The sequence below is a fragment of the Neovison vison genome, chromosome 11 (genome assembly GCF_020171115.1).
Source record: "Neovison vison isolate M4711 chromosome 11, ASM_NN_V1, whole genome shotgun sequence".
Taxonomy (NCBI): domain Eukaryota; kingdom Metazoa; phylum Chordata; class Mammalia; order Carnivora; family Mustelidae; genus Neogale; species Neogale vison.
The window spans coordinates 107,197,421-107,223,299 of NC_058101.1; the positions used below are offsets into that span (position 1 = coordinate 107,197,421).

The 25,879-nt window shown below is 38.5% G+C and overlaps 1 protein-coding gene across 2 annotated transcripts in view; it reads left to right on the top strand.

The window, feature by feature from the left end:
* PPP3CA (protein phosphatase 3 catalytic subunit alpha) overlaps nucleotides 1-25,879 on the top strand; it is a 325,304-nt gene that overhangs the window by 259,108 nt on the left and 40,317 nt on the right. For both annotated transcript variants that reach the window (XM_044224402.1, XM_044224401.1), the window contains exons 7-8: nucleotides 7,126-7,203; nucleotides 9,637-9,731. In XM_044224402.1, the coding sequence (XP_044080337.1) occupies nucleotides 7,126-7,203; nucleotides 9,637-9,731 (173 nt within the window). The remainder of the gene's footprint in view (nucleotides 1-7,125; nucleotides 7,204-9,636; nucleotides 9,732-25,879) is intronic.

Genomic DNA, 25,879 nt, shown 5'->3' on the forward strand with positions numbered 1-25,879 from the left:
TTGCGAACTCACATGCCTATGATGTCCCGACAGATACTTGAGATACTTGAAACAGGCCAAGTCTTACACTGTAAAAATTCGTGAGGCTCCTGACAAACTGAAGGTAGAAGTTTCATTTTCATGTAGACCAAACAAAGCTGTTGGCTGGATTTGGTGCTTGGGTTGGCAGTTTCTGTGTCTAGCCTTGGGTGAATCACGTAAGCTTTGTGTTCTAGGTTTAGCTTACTTCAAAAGGAGTGAGTTACATCAGACCTTCTGAAGTTCCTCTAAACTCTGAGCCTTAAAGAACATCTTGACAGTCATTTTAAAAGCTTTTTTGAAGCTGCAAATCGAGGCTCACTCAAATCACTGCCAGTCTCTTAATCACCCATCAGCCATGTGTCTGCTCGTCACGTGGAACCCGCCTTCCCTTCTGCAGCTGACACTCCTGCTAACCCCTTCTACCTGGAGATCCTCTGGTTCCTCCTCCTGCATCATGATTCTCCTCTAACTTGTCCAGCAGATCCCTGCCGCTTCTGCTTGGTCATCCTCCTGCTTCCAACATTTTTTTTTCTTTATTTTCCCCTGGAGCCTCCTCTTCCCTTAGCTTCCCTGTAAACTGTATAGACTCTGTGGTTTGATTACCAGATCTAGCCCCTTCATCTGTTTATCTTTCCTGAGCTGGACTTCTCTATTTCTAGGTGGCTGCTTGAAGTTTTGTCTTAGATGTCCCATGGTCACCTTAACCTCAACTCACCTTGCCTGAAAGGGCTATGGTTTACTTCCCCACTGAGGATTCCTCCTAGTTTCACCATTTCTATTAATGGTTTCTATTAAGAGTCATGGAAACTAGTAGATATTTTCGCTTGTTCTTTTTGCATGGAAATCACTACCAATCAGTCATCATATCTTATTGACCCTAGGTGCTGCTATCACCAGCACTTAGATCACACTGCCTTCCCTTATTCCCATTCTGAGTTCAAGATTTTCATTTTTAGTTCATTGAAATCACATCTAAATTTCACAATGCCCTTTTCACTCCCTCCTCCAAGTCATATGGCTTCCTTAATGGATATCCTTTTTAGAATCCATTCACTCATTCAATTATTTAACAAACATTAGTTGAGCACCTATTATGTATGCCTTCTGTGAGGCTTTATAGATACTCAGAGTCCTGCCTTTGGGGGTGAGTGCCACTGAGTGGCAAAGACCCATACACTATGACAAATAAAATTCAAGGTGAGAAATGCTATGAGAAATATGGAGATTATCACAGACACACACATACACAGCTATACAGAGTTGGGGGGCCGAACCCAAAGAGGTGTGGATTGGAATTTAAGGGACAAGTCATGGTAGAAGTGTTATTAGATCTGAGCTTTAAAGCATGAATGGAACACATCCAACCAGAGTCATCTGGGAAGGCTCTTTGCAGGCAGGGAAAGTGGTGTTCATGAAAATATGGCAGAAGAGAACGCATCTAGAAAAATGACCATCTGTCCCCTTTTAATGCCCAGTTACAGTCGGCTGCTTCACTATACACTAGAGCTGAACATACATCTAACTAAGCCATTCTACTTGTATTTTTATATTCACCAGAAATGTGCATGTTTGTACCCAAAAGATTGCATATAGCAGCCATATTCGTAATAGCCAAGAAATGGAAACAACCCAAATATCTATTTAATAGAATGAATAATAAATTGTATATTTACATACCTAAGTACAGCGAATGAGAAGGGGGTCACCAAAGCTGCACATAATGATACGGGTGAATGCCACAAGTATAGTGATGAGTGGAGGAAGCCTGATACTAGAGCTCATGTTGTTAATAGCATTGAAATAAGAGTTTAACGTGACAGAAAGCTAATCTGTAGTGTTCAAAAACCAGAGTGGCCATGACTCTTAGTGAGGAAGTGATGGTAACTCGAAGGAGCTATGGAGGGTGGCTGGGGTTCAGGCCATGCACATTCTGTGATTTGATCTGAGTGTTAGTTACAAGGGGAAGATAGATCTATCCATTGGCCCTCTTCTGGTTTGGGCAGATTTCTGTACAGATGTTATACTTCAACAAAACGTTTGCCTTAAATAAAAATTGCTCATTTGCTCCTGAGGCAGCCTGCGGTCAGGTGCAAGTGAGCACTTACACTCCGGCAGGAGGAGTTGGAGCCCTTCCAGGCTTGATACCTGGTGGGTAAAATGAAATTAGTTGGAGAACCCTGGGGCAAAGGAAAAACAAAACAAAACAGAGGAAGCCCTGGGAACAGGTACGCCTGACAGCATCCAGGTGACGCCGGGACACCCCAGGGCTTAGGACCTATTGCCCAGACCCCAGAAGCAGAGGAGGAGCTTGGCAGTCGGTCAGAGTCCTCCCTTACTGCTGGGCTGGGAGAAAGTAAGGACACCAAGGAGGCACGAGAGGCTTCCTCCCAGCCCCTCAGCAGGGGTTGTGAGCTGCCTGCCTATGCTTTGCTGAACCCCATGAGGGAAAGAAACCTCTCCATCTCTTACCTGCTAGACTGCCCCGTTGAGACTACTCCCGTGATTGAGTGTAAGCTCTGATAAGCTGACAGATTGCTGCTAAGCATTTAGGGTATGAAGACAAATATGATAATGTCCGTCTCTTAAGGCATTCAGTATTGCTGGAAAGCAGATATATACACATAATTTACACTACAACATGATGAATGGTATCTTAGACAAATATGTTATGGGATCATGGTGGATGCAGCCGTTCTCCACACCTCAGAGTGAGGCAGGTTTGAGGGGAAGGGTTTATAGGGGATAACTTAGCCAAGGCTTGGTGGAAGAGTAGGCTTTTCCAGAAGAAAAAATACTCAGTAGAAATAAAGTCATAAAAGCTATGAGGAAAGCATTTTAATAATGCTGGTTGGCTATATCTTAAAGAGACAGAAACCTGGGAGGTTTAATTCACGGTCTAAAACATAGTTTCATATAGGAAGGAACTAAAATAAGAGAATAAACAGAATGAGTCTAATAATAATCTATTTTATCTAATGCCAAAACAGTTTCTCTCGCATTTCTCATGTTTCTCGTTTCGACCTTCTTTGCCTTTGTTCATGCTCCGTCTGCATCCGTCCCTCTCCCGCTCTCATTCTAACTCCTTTCCTATCTAGTATTCCCCATATGTCATTGCCTTTGTGATCTAATGTGAGTCACAACTAATAAATTTAACAGTGCTAAAAAAAAAAAATACATGGATTAAATTTTAAGATCTAATTGGCTTTATTAAACAATTCATGACCTGGACAGCGCTAAGGGGCTCTTAAGGGCTGGGCAAAATGGAAGGTTTTTATAGGAAGGAGGGTGGGTTGAGGGGTTATTAGCAAAAATAAAAAAGAAAGAAAGAAAGTCTTGTTTCAGGCCAGTCCCATTGCTTTGGGCGGGGGGAAGGAGGAAGGTGGGGGGTCTCACACAGATTACCTCATCTGCCTGTGGCGCATGTGACAGGATTACCTCACTGAAGCACGTCAGAACATTCCTGATTGACCCGTTAAGATTTACTTTTCTGGGGAAAGTTGCAACTTCCATTAGGTTAGGTATAAAGCCCCAGATGGTGACTTAGCCTAAGTGATGCCATTTTAGGCCTATAGGTTTCTTTTTCACAACAGCTACTAACTAGACTCTGGGGTTGCTGACTCACTTCTGTGCTGCGTTCTTTCTTCCACAACATGGTAGCAGAGAGAAAATTAGGAGTTGTTAAATGTCTACCACTTTCAGTCAGGCCCTAGACTAGGGAATTTACATATATTGCTAACTCATTTAATCTTTATCTCGAGTCTATGATATAACTGCGACCATCTGCATTTTTACCAGTGAGGTAATTTGGGCTCAAAGAGGTTAAGCCGTTTGCCAGAGTTTACACAGGAAATCGGAATAAGAACCCAGATCTAAGGATTCCCACTATTCCATGGAAATTTCCACCTCCTTTTCTACTCAGAGGAAAGTATTCTCTAGTGCTTAAGGAGAAATCATATCCAAGAGGAGGGTAAAAAAAAAAAGAGAGAGAACATTTTCAGAGAGTCTAGCTTTTTCCCCAAACACAATTTTTGTTTTTGTTTTGTTTTGTTTTTGTTTTTGTTTTTGTTTTTGCATGCTGGTAAGTGAGTATCATAAAGTTAGAAGCTGGCCTTCACCGATCTTTGCATGAAGTCTTCTTTGAAGACATGTCCAGGACACTGGGTTAAACAAAATCATACTAGGTTTGCTTGACAAGGGTACCCATGGATAGGTTTGCGAGTAGGACTGAGATCCAGCAAGCCCTGTGTTCAAAAGGAGGCCATGGGCCCATGCTTGGGCTTTCTTTCTCTTTCTTGTTGGTAGTCATACTATCTCAGAAGCTTCACCTCATTAATGCAAAGAAACTGAAAAAAGAATACAAAAGAGCTAATGTGATAGAAATTTTTCAGAAAATTTCCTCAGACCAATGTACATTATTTGTTCTATAAAATCTCAATAAATGCTTTACTTTCCTACCTAGGTAATACATATCCTCAAGACAGAAACTACACCTTACACTTACCATACCACCCCTCCCTGTGCCTAATACAATCTTCTAACAAATAGAACAAGTCACCAGTCAGTCTTTGACAAATTATTGGGGAATAAATGATTTTCCAGCTTCCTCCGTGATATTAGGGGTTCTGAACCCTGCTTTCTCTATCATTCTACACATATCTTCTGTAGTGCTTTTTAGCTGGAATGCTTTTTTGTATATCATCATTTCCACTGAAAAGCATAAGAATCTTGTGAAGTTTGTTCTTTTGTTGCTTTATATTATCAAAGACTTTAATGTAGCCCAGGCAGGCAGTTGGACAATAATGGGAATCTAGATGATATTCAAGTGTTTTCTAAATTTATTTAGAAAAATGTTTGTAATTCTTAGAGAGTTTGAGGATTTGATTATGTATGCCTTTAAATTTCTAAAGATTTTCATCAAAATGAGTTCCTTCCAAGTAATAATACAAGTGTTCCTCACTTAATGCTATTAACCTAGCATATTGCTGCAAGGTTAATTTTATTTTCTTCAGATTACCGTTAAAAATCAGATATATATTTCCATGAGGGAAACTTTAAACACATAAGGGTATCAAACTCAGCATGAAGAAAATATATTAAAATTATGCTTTCATAAATCTAGGATAGGTTCTAACAAAAGGAAAAAATAAATTTAAAAAGTGCTGCCAAGCCTTTTGCCCAAGGACAAAAAGTGACAGACCTAGACAAGCAACCTCTGTCTTTCAGTGGTACAACAAGGCAATAAACTATCTTTTTAAGGAAGTATTTCAAGGGCACAAGAAATCAATGGCTGAAAGAGATAGGGAAGGAACATTTATGGGTGCCACCCTATGCTGTCATCCATTGGCTGGGCACTTTATAGCTAAATATGTCCAAACGTGCTATTTTTTAAAGACCAACCTGTGCCTCGGCAATTAAGCTTTTTTTTGTTGACACACTGATCTCAAAGGTGATATACTCACCTTTTCCTAGGGTAGGAAGTCTTTGAAGACGCATGTTGGTCAGCTCTTGGTCTAGGTACCATTACGGACATATTTCCTTGTTCATAGCCTGGGCCATCTTCTCCAGTCTGTAGGTTATACTAATGTTTATCAGTTACATGGTGTATTTACTGGAGTGACCTGGGACAACTAGGAAGTAAAGGCCTGATGAGGGTTTTTTTTTTTTTTTTCTCCTTAGCGGATTGATAGAATATTCTAGAACACATATACATATGCATACAAATGCACATAAATGTGTGCAAAGGCACAAAGACTTTTTTATTTCAAATTCAGTTTTGCAAAGAACTGAATCCTTTTTATAATCAACATCTCTACTATGGTGTGCCATATTAATGGTATTTTTTTTTTCCTTTTGATCAGGGAATTCTTACAAAATTTGTAACATAGAAACTATTTTCTTTTTTTTTTTTTAAAGGTTTTATTTATTTGACAGAGATAGCAAGAGGGAGAGCAGGAATGAAGAGGAGAGAGAGAAGCAGGCTCCCCACTGAACAGGGAGCCCTACGTGGGGCTTGATCCCAGAATCCTGAGATCATGACCCAGGCTGAAGGCAAATGCTTAACCAACTGAGCCACCCAGGCACCCCTAGAAACTATTTTCATCTTCTCTTTTATAATAAATAATTTGAGTGACATACACTATTTAGTATTTCTTCAAAATATTATTTTGATATTTGATATTGATAATTATCGTTGCGGAATTATTTCTCATAGTGCATGTAGTTTAGGTTCTAGTGAGCTTCTGCAGTTTGTTTATATTAAAATGAGCATTAGTTTGCTGTCCCTTTATTTGAAACACCTAAAATGTATTCATTTTTATGACATACATTTATCTCATGAAAAATTTGTAGAGCAGAGACAGTGTGATTGCCCAGGGTTCCACAAGTTCAGTTTGTAATTTGAATTTCATTTTGAATACTGTTCTCCTCTTTGGTTTTGAGACTTCTTAACAGACAAAATCATCTTGATTATATATTTAATATTTTTATTAAGTCAAGGTAACGCAGCAGTCTTAAGATACAGTTCTGTTGATCATATTTAAAGTACACAGTTTAAAACCTGTGAATTCAATAATTCACAGGTTTTAACAGAATCTAAAATTTAAACAGAATCTAAAATTCTGTTTAGATTTTGAGTGATATATTGGTTACTTTATTCTCGCCCACTCCCGAACTCAGTCCACTCTGTAGAGCACTCACGCACGCACAGGCATCCAAATACAAATAGTGCTCTCTTGGAGAAAATCGAGATGGAGGTTTATATTTTCAATTCTATTCTCATGTTATATTGATGCTTCTGTTCACTTGTGCTTAAATGTAGACTTGATAATATTGATGTTTCCTGTGAGTGGACATTCCTCTAGTGTTGTTCTCTGTCCAATTCACGCATCTCCAGCCCTTTCTGATTATGTAAAAAGTAGAGCGGCAGGTGCTTTCTGTGCCACAGGGGAAAGGCCTGTCCTGAGAGCCGAGAGCCTTGTTTCATGAATGATGTACGTTTGATTACGTCTGATCGAATCACATAGGTCAGGATGTTACAGACAAATGTGCTACTCTTGACAACTTCATAACAGATGCTTCTTTCTCTTTTCTTTTTGTCTCTGGCAGTTACCCGGCTGTATGTGAATTCTTACAGCACAATAATTTGTTATCTATACTCCGAGCCCATGAAGCCCAAGATGCAGGGTGAGCAGTTTTGTGGGTTTATGGAAACCGTGCATTGCCCCGGGTCACAGCTTCCTCGCTTCGTTCAGGCTGTGGAGGATTCCTTGTGCTAGGCTCTCTCCCTGAAGAAATCAGTTCCTAAAATTGTCTTCTGATGACACAGATTTGGCAGGGTCCTGGGGAATGAGTGGTCACAAATGTGTGGTAAAGTCCCCTTGAAAGTGCCTTTATGTTTAGCTTGAACAGGTAAGATTTTCAGCCGGCTTTCTTAACTTCTATGGGTCCGTGTGCTCTCTTTCCTCTCCTGCTCTTCCCACTGTCCAGTAAGTGAGTACATGACCAGCAGCTTTTCAGTCTCGGTTGGTGATGTGAGTGAGAACTACACATAAATATTTAATAGCTACCGCGCGGTGGACTCTTGTTGAAAGAATATCACTCCTGACCCCTGTGAAGTTTTAAAGGACAAAAGCAGAGGCATTTAAATGAGGGAGAAAATTCTATATTCTAACAAATGCACAAGAGGATTTTGTAATACACGGTAAATTTTAAAATTTAGGGTCTAGGGTTAGTCTAATATTTACTATAATTGGTAGGCCGATTGTAAGGGCTTAGAAAACTAAGAAACATCAGATGTTCCGTTTGATAGTGCATTAAATCTGCATTAAGAAGGAAAAGGCGTAATGCGTTCTAGGATTTGAAGTCCACTGCCATTCTCAGGAGGCTCTGAAAGGTATTGTTTGCCTTCAGATGCTTAAACTCGTTCCTCCATATTCTGAGTTTTCTGAAAGGGAGGAACACTTCATATTGCATAACCTGTGTGCTGAAATTAGGAATAGCGATGACCACATTCTGAAGTTAGCCCATATCTGATGATCCTAAGTCAAGGCCCAGCTTGTTTCTTTCAAAATTAGCTTATTTCAAGCAATAATCAACAGGTATGAACTGATCCAATTCTGTGTACTCAGTGTGTTGTAGCTGAGCTTTGATATAACCTGGCGATATGCCAACAAGTCAGGTCCTCAAATAATTTTTTTTTTCTTTTTTTTCCCCCCAACTTTCAAGGCAGTTGTGTCACCATGCTTTTTTGACTAACTGTCCCAACTGAACATTTTAAGCAGCTTTCGGTTAATCCCACTACAGACCTGTAATCATCTGCTTATTCGAAAATACTTTAAGTTCATCGGTTAAAATCAATTAGCATGTTTGTTTGAAAGGAGCATATGATTGATTAAACTGAGATTATGTCATCTAGTTTCTTTGTTTTCATTTGTTGTCAAGTAAGCCTACATAGCTAATCACCATTTGTAATGCCAAGATACTAAGATTGGGGGCGTTAATTATCTTTTACATTCTGATTTTTTTCCACCAGCAGAGTTTAGTCTGATGAGCAAAATAAATACTTCTAGAATATTTCAAAAGATTCTTGAGCGTATATTTTCTCCTAGGGAAAGTAGTATCAACATATTTGTGCAATTATAAATCTTAAAGTGGCTATTTATCTACCTAAAGGCAGATATTTGAGGTATTTTAAAACCCAACTAAAGTTGGTATGGTTAGTCAGCCAGAAATAACATGACCCAGAATACCCAAGAAATGATAAATTTTGTTTTGCACTTTATAGGAAGTTTTCTAAACCAATATTCCTAAAATCTGTTACATAGAAGTCATGAGATGTATTTTCACCTTAATGGATAAGTGCCAGAGTTTCCTGTATTTTTTGATTATTTGAGGACTAAAGTCCTATTTTTATCTAAGTACAAGAAAAGTAACTGGCTTATTGGTTTATTTCCAAAGATCTCACAGATGTTCTGTTTCATTACTGATTGATTAAATATTACCCTGCTCAGACAGTAATCTTCAACCTGCAGATGCCAGAAGAGATTGGTAATAAATATAGTTCTAAAATAGAAACACTTTGAACATGTAAAACCCATAGATTTAATTGCACATCTTTTGAAAAGCAAATTGCTTACTCAAGACCATAACAGAATATTATAAATATTGTAGATAAATTGAATAATCAGCCCAGTTATTAGTGTGAAGGATTTATATATTGCTCTGCTTATTCAGTCTTATGTCAAAAATATTGGTAAACTTCTAAAAAAAGTGGTAGGTACAAGGATATCTTCATACAAAAAGGGACCTTCTTGTTCTCCATTGCACATGTGGATATGAATTATGATTTTGCCTTGAATTCCACCGTTCCCAGGCCTGTTAAACTTAGGAAAGACCTCTTTGGATATTATCCACCTGATTGTATGTTTTCATGGTTGACCTTGGGAGGAATCCTGTCTGTGTGTAACAGACTTTAGAGAGAATATTTTGTTTAATGTTAAGTAATTGAGTTGTCTCAGAGTGATAAAACATAACTTGAATATTTTATTTTGAATCTGTAATTTGATACCATCTTCCCCCCCATAATATCCTGTTGTAACTCGTCTTTATTGTGTTTAGGTATCGCATGTACAGGAAAAGCCAAACGACAGGCTTCCCTTCTCTAATTACAATTTTCTCAGCACCAAATTACCTAGATGTATACAATAACAAAGGTAAGTGGTTTTAGATCCCTCTTGCAGTCTTGCCTACCCTGTCTTGCAATGTTTCATTTGGGTTTGGTTTGAATGGTTGAATGGCTTGGTTTGAAGGATTTTTAGTCATTCTTTCTTTTTCCTGGCTTTTTCACGAATTGCTGGATGCAAATTTTGTGATTGTCTTCAGAGTTACAGATTCAGTTGGTCAGATGTAGAGCCCAGGCACTGTTATTGTTTAACTGTTCTGCAGGAGATTCTAATGTATGGCAGGATCTACACTGAACTGCTCTGGTAGATAGAAGTTTTAAAAGAAATAATAATTGAAAGTAATCCAAAATCACGCTTCTTAAAAAAGATGTGGCTTTCAATGAAAACAGGGTGATGATGTATGTAAGGGCTTAGGAGACATGAGCAAAAGCTTTTGCTTCAAATTCAAGTTTAAATTGCATTTATTCAGTACCTACTGTGAGCCAGAGCATGTTCATTTATTTTTTAAAAAAATTGAGTTAAACTTCAAAATAAATATCCTTAGCCCCCACCCCTTTTAGTATGCAGAATGGGTCTCTGTGGCTAATTGCTTTGCCCCAGGTCACTCAGTTAGGTAGTAAAGAACTAAAATCAAACCCGTGCCTTCTGGTTTAGCATCCTGTCCTTCCTTTATGAAACTCTATACTTGTGTGCCTAAAAAAGACCAGGAAACAAGAGGGCATTCTTTACTGACTCTAGAGAGGAGGGGAGGAGCAAGGGACACATTATCTTCTTTTATCAAGGTAATTTCTATATTCAGATGACATGGAGCGTTACAGGTGTGACAGAAAGGGGGATAAAATGTGAAAAAGCCGTTAACTCTGGTTGGCATTGGTCTAGATAACATCCCTGCAGCATATCTGAGGGTGAGGGTGGCTTGCTGAGATCCTTGCCTCCCCGCCCCAACACCTCCCCAACACATCTGTGTTGTCCTATAGATACCTCACATGGCTGTCCCGACCCCATAGGCCAGAGAGACACACCTGCTGGGTGGGGTGGGATGGTCACACCACACAGTCTCTTACACCGCCATTTTGACTGTGTGGCCCTCCTCTGTGGCCTTGGAGTGAAGTCACTATCAGAAGGCACTGTGACATTTCTGTCACAGCGATGGATGGCAGGAAGCAAGGGAGAGTTGTCCTCTGTTTCCTAGTTGCCTGATTTCTAGAAGAGGAGCTGTCTTTAGTACTCTGTGGCAAGAAGCATATAAAGTAAAACAAACCATGTTCTTGGTGTGCCCAGTTGATGAATTAACACCTTTGGGTGATTTAATACAAATATAGGACACAGGGTCATTAAGTGAAGGTAAGAGAGTTAGCTTAGCTTAACCAACACTGAGTCGGTTGGACAAGGAATCATTTTTGTAGAGTGGTCAGAGAAGGCCTTGTTTAAGGTAAAACATGATCTGGACATAAAGAATGGTGACCGTTTGATTAGAAAAAGAAAAATAGAATAAAATAAAGTCAACATCAGTGTTTCTGAATTAATTTTTTTCTTTCTTTTTTTTTTTTTTTTTGGCCAAACAAAATCTCAATCTTGAACCCTTTTGTATAAAAGCAGTAAGATTGAATTCCTTTGGATTGGATGTGGGTTCTCATTCCAGAGAATTCCCCAGTGGTACCTGGAAGGCATGCAGGAACCCAGCCGGTCATCTTGCCTGTCCCATCATGATCCTACTATTCCCCAAAAGTATATACAGTCTGAACACTTAGTTTCCTATTTCTTTATGGCATGAAAACAATTTTTTTCTATTTCACCCAGTGAAAGGAGCACCCAAAAAAAGTAATTTTCTTGACAGAGACCAATTACTAAGTAGCATGGAGTATACATACAATTTTTTTTTAAATGATTGAAAAAAAGTCAAAACAGTAAGAAAAAAAAGAAGAAGAAAAAGAAGATTGAGATTTCACTCCATAAAAACAGACTTAAGTTTTTCCTCTGATTATGAGGCTGGGTAGCAGTTTTGCTTGAGACCAATGGCGATTTCTCCCACAGGGTATGCATTGCTTCTTTGTCTATGGTTCTGATTTAACAAGGCATGAACTTAAAAAAAAAACAAAAAACAAAAAGCAATAGACATGAGTGGATTGCAATCTTGGAGCCTTTGTAGTGTTGTGTTTAAGGGTAGATCACAATCTCTCGGGAAGGGGAGAGAAGCATTTCATTTTGGGAACCTTTTCATAAAAGAAAAAATTCTCCTGAGAGAAAAAGATAAACTGATAGGAAGAAGAAAGATATATTCTTCAGTTTGAGCATAATTTCAAAAGACTTTTGTGTAAAGTCTCTGAAGCACTTTAAAGCTATTATACTAACAGTGTGTACAGTATGTGGGAGTGGGAGTCAGTTATTCACGGCTGAAGTAAGGCTATTACTGTATTTGAATAAAATAAATGTTAACGAGAATTGTAAAAGGCAGTGCCAGAAAGCTGGGTTGCAAACTCCTTCAAAATATCATCAATGGAAAGAGAGCAGTGAAGGATCTCTACGTTAACCATCTGATTCTTAGAAACAGATGACCATATAAGGCTCTGTAGTTGTGTATAACCCAAGAATTAAAATATGATGCAATTTTTAAGCACCTGCAAATTAAGGCAGCGGCAAGAGCTCTTCGGCTGGATGAGACAATGAGAAAAATGGGTGTATTCTGCCATCTTAAAATGAATCCTAGGTGTGTGATCAGCTTCGTGTTTCAATGTCTGTAGGTTCATACTTGCCTGCAATGAAAAGAGGCTTTCTAAAAGTAATGAGGACTGTGAGTGGCCCTTCCTTACTGTAGCCCACACTGATCCATATGGTGCTTAGCCTTGCCCTCCCACAGGAGCACAGGCCAACCACTCAACCCTCCTCCGGCCTCTGTCTCCTCACTCTGAGGACTCCTGCATCCTGTCTGGGCAGAAGATGCAGCGAGCTTGCGATCACAGCTCTGCAAGGAAACGCCAGCTCATTTACATGTATTGACACGCAGTGACATCTCTGCAAAAGGAGAAAAAAAAAATTTTTTCTGTGAATAATAGATGAAATTACCTTGCAACAAAATGCTGTGCGGTATTAAGATATTATCATCTTTGAATATTTTATGTTGCTATCATTATGCCACCTGTCAGTGGCTTCAGGGAAACTGACAGAAAAACACCCTGTTCTCCTCAGCCTCTTATAGTTTCACTTTGTGACTCGATCTACCTTTATAAACCATCTCGCTGCTTCTTCCTGGGTGAACCCTTCGCTTTTAGCGAGCTGCATTGTTCCACTCATGGCCCTGTACAAATTGTTCCCTTTTACCACGTCTTTGCCCACATAACTTTTTTTCTATCTTGAATACTTGTATCCCTCTTCTCTGCCCATCTAAATGGCCTGTTCTCAGACTCCAGTCAGTTTCTAAAGACTCTCTCTCTCTTTTGTATTATTTTATTTCTGTATTTATTTTATTAACATATAAAATATTATTTGTTTCAGGGGTACAAGGTCTGTGAATCATCAGTCTGACACAATTTCTAAAGACTTCTATTGGTAGGCCTTCCCTGAGTTCCCGAAATACCAATCATTTGCCATTGTATTTATCACTTAATTTTTTTTCTTGTTAGCTCTTCCTGTAGTTAGCATTGCTCTGTCTTCCCAATGGATTATAATTAGTTTGAAGTGGGGGCTTTTTGGAGCACGTGATAAAGCCAGGTAGCATGCATTATACATGGTAGGCCATCAACACATTCATTGATTGAAGCATTTTCTTTCTGGAAATTAAATAGCAAGACAGTGCCCCAAAGGGCCCTACCAGACCCACAGAGCTCTACCTCGCTTTAAGTTACTGTTGTACCCGGTTCTGATACCCTTTCCAACTTGGAGTTAAACATTTGCAGAGCACTTTACCCCTTTGAATTGTTTTCCTCCTTTGAATCTGTAGCCCTAAGGGTAAAACAATTTTCATAATTACCCAAACCCACTGAACAGAAGAACACTGCAAGAATGATACATGCACACTGCTTCTGCTAATAATAACAACAACAATAAGAAGAAGAACAACAGCAACAATAATAATGATATGTCAGGGCGCCTGGGTGCCTCACTCAGCTAAGCATCTGCCTTTGGCTCAGGTTGTGATCCCAGGGTCCTGAGATTGAGCCGTGCCACATCAGGCTCCCTGCTTAGCGGGGAGTCTGCTTCTCCCTCTGCTGCTCCCCCTGCTTGTGTCAAATAAATAAATAACATCTTTAAAAATAATAATAATAATAATAATATGCCACCTGTAAAAATGACTTCAACCTCATCCACTCACCACTGCAACAAACCATTACTGAGAACTTACATATACTAAGCACTGTGCTAGGTGCTGCAGGTATAAAATAAACAAGATGGGCATTTTCCTTCACCCTACTTGGGTTTTTAAATTGGTGGTGAAATAGATGTTAAATAAGGAATTCCATCAATAATGATTCAGACATACTTGGAAAATACTACAAAGAAAGGAGTGGTGTTAAGTGAAAGTGGAAACTAGTCCATGGAGACCAAATGATAATAATAATAAGCTTATCTGATGAAGTGACGTGAAAGCAATCTTAGAGTAAAATCTCTCCGTATCGAGAAATAAGGGGCAAATGTGAACTCTGCTTTAGTTTGGCCAAAAATTATAACGAACCTCTGGAAAAATGTGTTTTAAACTTTGATCTCTCTAGCGATATACCTGTGCTTCAGAGTAATCTAAAGGAAATCACACAAGGTTGCCAGTTCCCTGTAGTTTAGATGAGTCTTCATATGGGTGGGTGGGGGGGTGGTGAATGGGTGGATGGATATACAATATGGATATAGAGAAATACAAATATACATACCAGGGGTATACACTCAGTTCCAGGAAGAGCTACTGATAGTAAAACTAAGTAATTAAATAAAATTTATTAAATGAAATGTATAAATCCAAAATACATTTCATTTAATAAATTTTATTTAATTACTTAGTTTTACTATCAGTAGCTCTTCCTGGAACTGAGTGTATACCCCTGGTATGTATATTTGTATTTCTCTATATCCATATTGGATTTGAGAAGAAAAACCTAAATGGCAACCCCACTAACTTAGTAATTAAGACCAAATATTAAAAATGAAGGGGAAGAAAATTAATTCAGTATTAAAGTAGGTTAAGGAAGAGAGAGGTGCAAAATTGGGTTTCAAGGATAAGACAAGAAAAGCATCGTATGTTAAAATCCTAACATGAAAAGTCTACCCTTTTTGATGGGGAAAAAGAAATGTGTTATGATGGTTTGGACTTTTAAACTAGGAAAATTGATAGAATTACTTTTATAAAGCATATTAACCCTACCAAAACTTGACACAGTTAACATCCTCAAATATTTTCCTTCAAATAGTAGTCATGATCTTCAGAAGTACCATTTATAAATAAAGAGAAAATTTATGGCTTGGCACACTGTCTTAAAGGGAGGATTGAATTCCTCCTGTAAGAAACCAAGGGAAGAATCTTTTTTTTTTTTTTAATTTTTTTATTTATTTGACAGACAGAGATCACAAGTAGGCAGAGAGGCAGGCAGAAAGAGAGGGGAAAGCAGGCTCCCCACTGAGCGGAGAGACCGATGCGGGGCCTGATCCCAGGACTCTGGGATCATGACCTGAGCTGAAGGCAGAGGCTTTAACCCACTGAGCCACCCAGGTTCCCCCAAGGGAAGAATCTTATTGGCAGTCATGATGTGGACACACAGGAGCAAATGCAACATGTCTGAAGTCAGCTTACCTTGGTCCCCTGCTGCCTAGTGTGAGCACTCAAACCTCAGCGACACCATCAATGCCGTGGGCTACCAGCCCTGAGAACCTTATTTCTTTCTTTCTTTTTTCTTTTCTTTTCTTTTTTTTTTTTAAGATTTTATTTATTTGACACAGAGAGAGAGCACAAGCAGGGGGAGCGACATAGAGGGAGCCCCTTATAGGACTCAGTCCTAGGATCCTGGGATCCCAGGCTCATGACCTAAGCCCTCCAGGTGCCCAGAGAACTTCATTTCTTATCCTAGTGTAGTTCTTTCATACCAAGACCTTGTTTCATCTTTTAGGAATTGTGTTCACAAACTTAGTGGTATGTGGCACCTGCCTGGTTCAGGAGCCAAACGCAAAACCAACTAGATCCTTATCCTGGGCAAAAAAAGGGAGATGGTTGGGGGCAGGGGAGGGGGGGCTATCTCTGGAAAGGAGTAGAATTCATGCCCAAGCAACCCTAAGTTAGAATTGTAGTGTCTTCCTCTATAACATGCCAAAATCTTACTTCCCTACAAAACTGAGCACATTTTATAAGTAGGAAACCATTTCTGTAGAACCTGAGGCCTGTCTTAACTATGGGAATAAGCTTTAGCTTGACATCAACATTTTTAAAGCATGTTTTAGACCTTTACAACCACAGGCATAAATATCATCATTAGTGCTTTACAAGTTAGGTAAAATTAATCCAGAGATTTTATCCAATGGCCACAATTTTCACAGCTTTTACTTTTCTCCTGCCACCATATCAAATCTAAAGATCCTCTTAATTGGTCCTGAGCCACTGTTTGCCGAGATCACTTTTCTCAATATACGAAATATAAGTATATATTCACGGTAGCATTTTGTTATTAGATATTTGCTAGCAAGTTGTAGGCTATGTGTTTTTCTTGTTGTTACTAACGCAAAACAATAAGTAAGATATGTCCCATTGAAAAATAGTAATTCCTTCCTTTATTTAGTAAGCATTTTTATTCTTAAAAAAAGTTTATTCCTTACCCAAATGAGTATTGTTTTACACACATTGGAAAAATAATTTCTTTATAATGATTATTAAATCTAGGACAGTCTGTGGACAAATGATATGGAATCTACAACCTCACAGAGGAGCAACATGGAAAACATTAAGAAAACTCTTAGCATTAGCTATTTATATTATCAGTATGAGGTAGTAGAAAAGAAATTTATGTAGACATTTAAGGCTGAAGAGAACTTTCAGTTGGGAAGTTTTGATTGGTTTTCAGAGAAATCGCCCCTCTGAGATGAATGGAGTGAGGGGTTTCGGCAGAATGTCCTCTTTTACTGCCTGCTATATCCACGACTCTTTAGTATATGAAATTAATCTAACTGTGATTATAATTTCTTATGCTATTATCATTATCGTTGTCACCTTGACTGCTACAGCTTGGTATATTTTCTTTAAAGTCTTAGGCTGGTAATAATATATTTAGTAAATGTAAATATTTCCCTTCAGTTGGGATAGCATGTGCACAAATGTTACTTAGGCCTTTTTCTATAAAACGTCACCGTGAGTTTATAAAGTTGGCATATTCTTTATTTTGTCTTAACATACAGCATTTTTATATGTTAAATTAGAATGTTTTACAGAATTAAAATGTTTCACTTGAAAAAAATTTTTTTTATTCATGCAACTTGCATATAATAATAATAATAATAATGTAATAATAGAACATTTACTTTGTGCCAGACACTGCTCTAATTTTCCATGTGTAAATGCATTTAATCTTTCAACACTCCATGAATTACATTCTAATCATGATTTTACTGATGAAAATCTAGGGCACAGAGAGGTTGCACACTTTCGCCAAGGTTCACACAACCTGCAAAAGGATTGAAATTGAAACTTGGCAGTCTGACGCCAGGGCTCGCAAGTTAACCTCTATGTTCTTTTAGGTCAGCTTTGTTATCTGCAAGTTTTCGGGGCAGTGTTTGTCCCAATCTCCTGTTCAACTCATGGCTCCATTATGTTGAGGTGACTAACTGTTCTTCAATAAGAAAAGAACAGCTTTTGAAATGAAGTCATTTGCTATCCCTTTAAAATTACATGAATGATATACATTCAAATATATACATTACTAAAAGAATGGGGTATCTCTTATGTTCTTCTCAAATGATTTCTCTCTTTAAAAAGTGTCCCTTAGGTACTTAGACTCTTGCTTTTGTTCATTTAGCTCCATTGCGAAAGTGTCATTGCTGGAGGTCACTTTCTAATTAGATATTTTTGTCCAGTCGTCTACTTGCTTACATTGAAGCATTAATGGGACAGAGGATAAAACAGAAAACCCATCAAGATTTAATATTTAAGAATTACCCTGAGTATATGTTTTAATTGAATGCATCCTCAGTATCGTTGCAATGACAAATAAACTTCTTGGTTGCATAGCCATCATTGCTACATAATTACCGATTTTGGCAGTGAAGCAATTGTGGAACTTCCCTAAGTAAGTAGTAACTCAGTGAGTGAGGTAATCCCAGCTTTTCACAGAGTGTCACCTATAGAATTAGAGGATTGAGCTCTCGAAGTTTTACAAGACCTTAAACGAAGATGAAGACAGGATCTGGAGCAATGATAAATCCTCCCTGCAGGTTCATTGGCAAGTCCTGCTGCCAGTTGAAGGAGATCAGCTGGGGGATGTGTCCTGAAGTGTTGCATTCCATCTTCTGACAGATGGTTAGAAGATTCTTAGACTGAACTGAAACCTATTTCTCTAGAAATCGAATTCTCTGTAAAGCATTTAATAGGAGGAAAAACAGGGACAATCTACATAATGTTAAAGAACCAAATCATGGGCGTATCACTTGCTCTTCGTTGTCTGGAAATTCTAGATCTGCAAGAAACTTGACCCTGCCAATGTCAAAAAGTCTGCAGCGATCTTACTTTCCACAGAAAATATCAAAGATATGGGCTTAATATTAACTCAGTGCCAAGGGTATCTTGGAGATAGCAACCTAGAACCATAGCAAGCTCAGGGCTTGATACCAAGTACAAGCTGGAAGGTGAAAAGGGTGTTCTGTGATTGCATACAGATACTGCCAGTATTCCAGGTACCTCCTGCCCAGGTATCCTAGTGCACTTGGCGCTTACGAGTATCGACCACATTGAATGAGAGCAAGGCATAGGTGTACAGTGTTTTCTAAGGCCATGCCCACTTCTCTAGCAGTTTAAAGCTTCAGCTAAACCTTTTTCTTTCATTAACTACAGTGGCTTAAGCCTTATTTCTAGCATTATAACTATACGGATTAGAACTTAAAGATAGAACTGGTAAAGAACTCATAATTCATTCTTTCCTCTTGGCTTAGCAAAAAATGCCTAAAGTTCTCTATGTGAAATTGTAACGTAGAAAAAATTCACACTGTTTCACTGGACTTGAACTGATTGCAAGGATCAGTTTTTGGCCCAGACTCTCCAGATGTTAGTATTTCGATGTGATTAGGTGGGAATTATAAAATGGCAATGTGTTAAACATAGATAGCTATCCCTTCCTTGAAGAATTTGAAACTGCATCTTGATACTTTGTGTCTTTCAGGTGCCAGACATTTTATCTAATCATATATATTATCATGTATATTAATCCCATATATCATTTTATTTGATCTTCATACTTTGAAAACAACAGAACAGGTCATAATTTTTCCTACTTTACAAGTTTAGAAGGTAAAGCTCAAATCAGGAGAGATATTTGTCCAAGTTCACACAGTTACTTTGTGACAGAGCCAATATTGTTTCCACTCTTGTCTAATTTAGAGACACTTTGGCAATTTTAAAACAGGGCTTAGCCTCCGAAGTGACATACTATCTTTCTTCTTAATTCCAGCATGTTCTCTTCATACTGTTCATATGTGGTTAGTTATATTTTTAGCCTCATGAGAAGTTACATGTTTTATGTTCTGGAAAATTTTGTTTTTACTTTTTCTTTGCCTGCCTGCCTTCTTTCTATCATTCCTGTCTTTCTCCATCTTGTCCTTCCTTTCTCTCTTTCCTTTCCTTAGACCTTTTCTTTGACCAACATTATTAAGCACCAACCATGTTCCAGGTATGGTGCAAAGCACTGTGAAAGGAAAAAAGTGATCTTGCCTTCTTCATCCCTTCCATCATTTTCCTTTTATTGACTTACCCAAATTCTGTATTTGAATAATGGGCTTCTTCAAAATTTACTAACATAATATTAAAAAGAGAAACACATAATACACACACACGAGTACACACACAATCATAAAATTGGCTCATACTATTTCATAGATATATCTGGTATAGTCTCTTTCCTTCACGTACATAGAATACCATCAACCAAGTTTTTTTTTTTTAAGATTTTATTTATTTATTTGACAGAGAGAGATCACAAGTAGGCAGAGAGGCAGGCAGAGAGAGAGGAGGAAGCAGGCTCCCTGCTGAGCAGAGAGCCCGATGTGGGGCTCGATCCCAAGACCCTGGGATCATGACCTGAGCCGAAGGCAGAGGCTTTAACCCTCTGAGCCACCCAGGCGCCCCTCATCAACCAAGTTTTATGTAGGACACTTACAGCAAAGTAATAAGGTGCCATGAAGGATGAGTGCACAAGGTAGGAGGAGCAGGTAAGGACTAGATATGTGCATAAGAGGATTATATAGAGTAACACACATGTGCGTATTTTGAAAAATACAAAATCATTAGCTCATAGCTTCAAAGAAATTATATATACCTATTGTTCATATTTTAATAATAAAGTACTTCAGATTGATCGAAATTCAGTCACTACATGGAAGTTATTGAGAACTTGCCAGTGAGAGACCCTATGTACTAAATCAAGCAATTTAAATACTAAATTTCTCAAGAAACCCAGACTGAAGAATGTCATTAAGACAAAATTACCTAAAAACGAAGACTTAAAATCTGCCTCCATAAATGACTGAACACTCACTCTTGTCATCAGTTTTATGAACTATAGAGTAAAAGTGAGTTATAAGTTGTAGTCCTTGCTCATCAAATACAGCAACCCTCATGAATTAATAAATTTCCCTTAGCCTAGGTCACTAGTAATAATGAAAAGAATCTTTTTAAAACAAAATACACCTGGCAAGTACAGGACATTGAAGGAAAAACAAAAAGGAAATGAGAGTTAGAAGTCAGGCTTCAAAATGTAAGGAATCATAGAGATGGTGTTTATAGATGCTATAATATGTACTACAAAAACTATACATATATGTCTTCACAAAATCCTTAAGGAAAATTGTACCTTAAAAAAATAATATTGGGAGGGAATAAGTGAAACAAGACAGGGCCAGGAAAGGAGACAAACCGTAAGAGACTCTTAATCTCAGGAAACAAACTGAGGGTTGCTCGGAGGTTGGGGGGCGGGGGGAGGGATAGGGTGGCTGGGTTATGGACATTGGTGACCGTATGTGCTGTGGTGAGTGCTGTGAATTGTGTAAGACTGATGATTCACAGACTTGTACCCCTGAAGCAAATAATACATTATATGTTAATAAAAGAAAAAAGTAATCTCTATGGGAAAATACAGATTTTTAAAAATGTATGGTATCTCTCCCAGAATCAAAGAAACACTTTCATGCAGCATACAGCAAAATCTTAAAATATTGGCAAAGAACACTGTAAGTATATAGGTATATAGGTACTATCTCAAGAATTTTATCCATGTGGGGCACCTGGGTGGCTCAGTGGGTTAAAGCCTCTACCTTCAGCTCAGGTCATGGTCCCAGGGTCCTGGGATCGAGCCCCGTATCAGACTCTCTGCTCGGCAGGGAGCCTGCTTCCTCCTCTCTCTCTGCCTGCCTTTCTGCCTACATGTGATCTCTGTCTGTCAAATAAATAAATAAAATCTTTAAAAAAAAAAAAAAGAATTTTATCCATCAAGACATCTTGTCTCCTGTGATGGTAGGACTTTGCCAAAAGAACTCATTTGTGCTAGTTTTCCTGCTGGGGTATCTATAGTCTACAGGTGGCAGAACTGAAATTTAAAAATTAATTAATTAATTAATTAATTATTAATTCTTGGTTCTATTATGCTTTTTACCCCCTTCTTTTCCTGGTTGTTTTATAATGATTCTAGAGTGCCACCATTTGCCTTTTTCTCATCTTTTCTGTCCCTCTGTCCCATCTTTTGAAGATGGGTGTGGATGGTCATTTAGACTTAAGGAGAAGAAAAATATTATTAGAATTCATTATTTCCATTCTTTTGACCTCTCCTCTCCTCTATTGAAAATAGCACTAGTGGTGCTGAGAAAGCCTGAGAAGTATGCTGGGAGCATTACATTACTAATCTAAAGGCTTTCAGAAAAGATGCTTTGTATTCCTCTTGAAATCCACTTGAAATGTGTTGAACCCATGGTTTGGTGAACTAGTTAATAAATCTTGCTAGCAGTATGTCGCTAATTTTTCTTAAATTAGAAGGTCTTTTTGGATATTTCTGTTTTGTTTTGTCTTGTTTTTTTTTCACTCATTGCCTTATCATCATCCTCCCTGATGATGACAATTATAAAGATGTTGAGAAATGTTACTGAGTTCTTAAGAAATACTGGTTTTTGTGTCTCATCAGAATCTCAAATTTTAAGTAGGGGAAACCCCTTTAATTTACAAATTTGGATATGGCCTAGCATTTTAGTGCATAGTGTGGTAAACAGAGGAATGAATTTTGTTCTTGGGTTTCGGTCTATTCAGGGCACCTAGTTGTGGCATTAAAAATAATAGAGGTCCAGTGGCTCTTCTCTATTTTCAAGTAGGAGCTGTCCCTTGATTACTGATTTTGTATCTTGTGCATGGCATGGCTTCCATGTTTACACTGGGTTCTACAGGTGCAGTAAAAACGATTATATAACTTTTAGACCATAACTTTGACATCAGAGAAAGAACTGGCAGTCAGACCTCCAGACTCATGGGGATTAGTATTCTTTCCATTGTATTGTTCTGTCTATTCTTCACAAGTGCATGTGCAACAGACGAGCACTTTTTTCTATGCAATCTGGTCCACTCTAAATTTGGCTAATAACGCAAGGTCTGTATATATGTCATCATCCCTCTCCAGGCCTCTGATATAACTGTTCAATGACAGGAGGTCATGTATAATTGCCTGTGAAATAGTGAGATTTCTTGATGGTAGACTTTGTTCTTTCTCTGTTTCTCAGACAAGGTCTCAGGAGTTGGTCTCTAGTGATTCTTGAAGTACAACCATTTGTATTATTTATACTGCACTGGAGATAAATGTCTTTCAAGTACTTCAGAGAACAGCACACTGTTAGGGCTCTAGTTGAGTTTTGTAATCCCAGTGACAGTTAGAGGCAGGTGGCAGGGGCGAACGTGGGAGGTGGAAGATGAAATGTTAACTGTGAATTTCGTGACTATAGATATTTGGGACTGTTTTGGTTTAAAGGGTTTTTTTTCCCATGTATTTTTGTGAGATACACACACACACACACACACACATATAATACAAAATAATAAAAATTCATGAGTAACCTATTAATGTGAGGTTATTTGGGAAGTATTTGTGCATGAATATTTTATGTCACTGAAGAAAAAGAATACATATTGGTGCATTTGCATTTTTATGTTAATTATTCTTTTTTTTAACCTATAGGGAAGTAGGAAAATGTTCTATAAATAGCTTCTAGAATTACTGAAAATATTAATCAATAATTGCATTAATGATGAGGTCTTTGTCCCAGAAGTTTGTTGTTATTCGTATCTGGAAGTAGTCATAAATTTTCTAGATAAAGTTAGGGGAGGTAATTGAGACCTCAAAACATTAAGTCACCTCAGGTCTTGTGAGTATTAAATGAGAGAACCCATCTAGCATTCGGGGTTCCTGGCCCTCCAATTCAGTGCTCTTTTGTTTTTTTACAAAGAATAAATGTGGAAGGAGAATCTGTCCAAAACTTGTCAGACATTGAATGATTTGTGCAGTTAGGTTGAGAATATCATGGAATTCTAAAAAGAATAAGGACTTTAGATTCAGGCCAAAACTGAATTTAACTGCTTCTCGAGTGTGACCTTGGGCAAATAACGTCTCTGTTTGCTTATTTTCAAAATGCAAATGATTAAGAACGATTTTTGAGGGATATTGTGAAGATTTGTGATTCTGTTTTGTGAAGGACCGAATACAGTGCCTGGCATATAGTAGATGCTTAGTAAATGTAGCCACTGTTAAAATGTTATTATTTCTGGTGTTAATAAACAAAAAGGGAATCTGAAAAAATTTTTGTCTTATCAGACACTCCAATAAATTGTGTTGCGTCAATGTTGAAAGAATAAATGCTTTCTCTCACCAGCTACAAAACAGAACTTCCATTTTATCTATAGAGCAACCCGTACCCTCAGTTGTAAATGTGCATCATATTTCATTTTCTCAAATATGTATTTTGGCAAAAGCTAAAACATCTTTAATTATGAATACGATATTCAAAGTTAAATTACTATGACCACTAGGACTAGACTTCATTCATCCATTTATAATTTGTAAGAGACGGAAGGGAATGGTGGGAGGGTGATGGATTTGATGTCAGTGAAAGCTGAGTTTAGATAGGAGTCCGTTCATCCAGTTACTGGTTGCATGATCGTGAGCAAGCGGCTTCACTTCTCAACCTCGATTCCTTAGATTATAACATGAAAGCAGTCACACCCGCCTCTCAGATTTGTAGTAAGGATTAAGTGAGATATTCTGTAGAGCTTCTCCCTAAGCCTCTCCTTATCCTCCAGGGAGCTGTTAGTTATAACATCTATTCTCCTTCTTCCTGCTGTGCCAACCTAATGCCAATAAAAAGTGTGGGGGGGCACTTAGAGAAGAAATTATTCTTCAAAAAAACAACTTGGGGGGCACCTGGATGGCTCAGTAGGTTAAAGCCTCTGCCTTCGGCTCAGGTCATGATCTCAGGGTCCTGGGATCAAGCCCCCGCATCGCATCAGGCTTTCTGCTCAGCGGGGAGCCTGCTTCCTCCTCTCTGCCTGCCTCTCTGCCTACTTGTGATCTGTCTGTCAAATAAATAAATAAAATCTTAAAAAAAAAAAAAAAAAGACAACTTAGGGATACCTGGGTGGCTCAGTCAGTTAAGTGTCTGCCTTCAGCTCAGGTCCTGATCCCAGGGTCCTGGAATTGAGCCTTCATTGGGTTCCCTGCTTCATAGGGAGCCTGCTTCTGCCTCTCCCTCTGCTCCTCCCCCTGCTTGTGCTTGCTCTCTCTCTTTCTGTGTCAAAAAAAAAAAAAAGACAAAAGACAAACTTAGATCCTTAAAGATAATTTGGAATTTGTGAGGATACACTCCTGCTACGAATATGCTGTATCCAAAAATAGTAAAGACCTTTTCAACGGAGCTGGTATTCAGGCAGTACTTAGCAAAGATGGGGAATACTTCACCTTTTCCATCTGGTGGATCAGAAGTATGGATATGGTAATTTGCCATGATTCTTTCATTTTGCATATACTGTACGAGTGTATCCTTAGGCCGAGTGTCATATGGCATAAATGATAGGATAGCTTAAAGAAGAAGGGGTGTATGGAAACATGTGCAGGCTTCAGCATTCTGTGGGAAGAAGAGAATAATTCTCTTCATGTCAATGTTGACTGCACTATCTGCGTTCCTTGTCCCCAAAGTGTCATGATTCTGTTCCCTGGAACCGGCTGGCAAGCCAGAAATATGATTTCCAAAGCAAAGACCATACTGTTCTCAAGTACGATTTTAGTGAACTGCAAGCTGCTGAAAACATCAGCATTTTATTAGGTTACAATATGATATATATAGTATCCAAATTACAGGAGAAAGATAGATCCTCCCTCATATTCTACATTGATTAAACCCACCAAAAAGATTCTATTCGTTCTGGGCCACACTTTTATAGGGGTATTGCCAATGTGGCGTGTTCCCAGAAAAAGGATGAGCAGGATGAGGAAAAGTCACTAAAAGCCATCCCATCTGAAGTAGAGCCAAAGGGAATAGGAAGAATTTTCCTGAAAAAAAAATTTTTAAGAGAAATACCAAGATCAATCCTTAGCTTCTGAGCATCTGTATTTAAAAGGTGGTACGGGGACGCCTGGGTGGCTCAGTGGGTTAAGCCTCTGCCTTCAGCTCAGGTCATGATCTCAGGGTCCTGGGATCCAGCCCTGCATTGGGCTCTCTGCTCAGGAGGGAGCCTGCTTCTCCCTCTTTCTCTCTCCCTGCCTCTCTGCCTAGTTGTGATCTCTGTCTGTCAAATAAATAAATAAAATAAATAAAAATAAAAGGTGGTATGTAAGGACGCCTGGGTGGGTCAGTTGGTTAAGCGTCTGCCTTTGGCTCAAGTCATGATCCCAGGGTTCTGGGATCAAGTCCTGCATGAGGGAGCCTGCTGCTCCCCCCACAGCCCCATTCGTGCTGTGTCTCTCTTTCTCTGAGAAATAAATAAA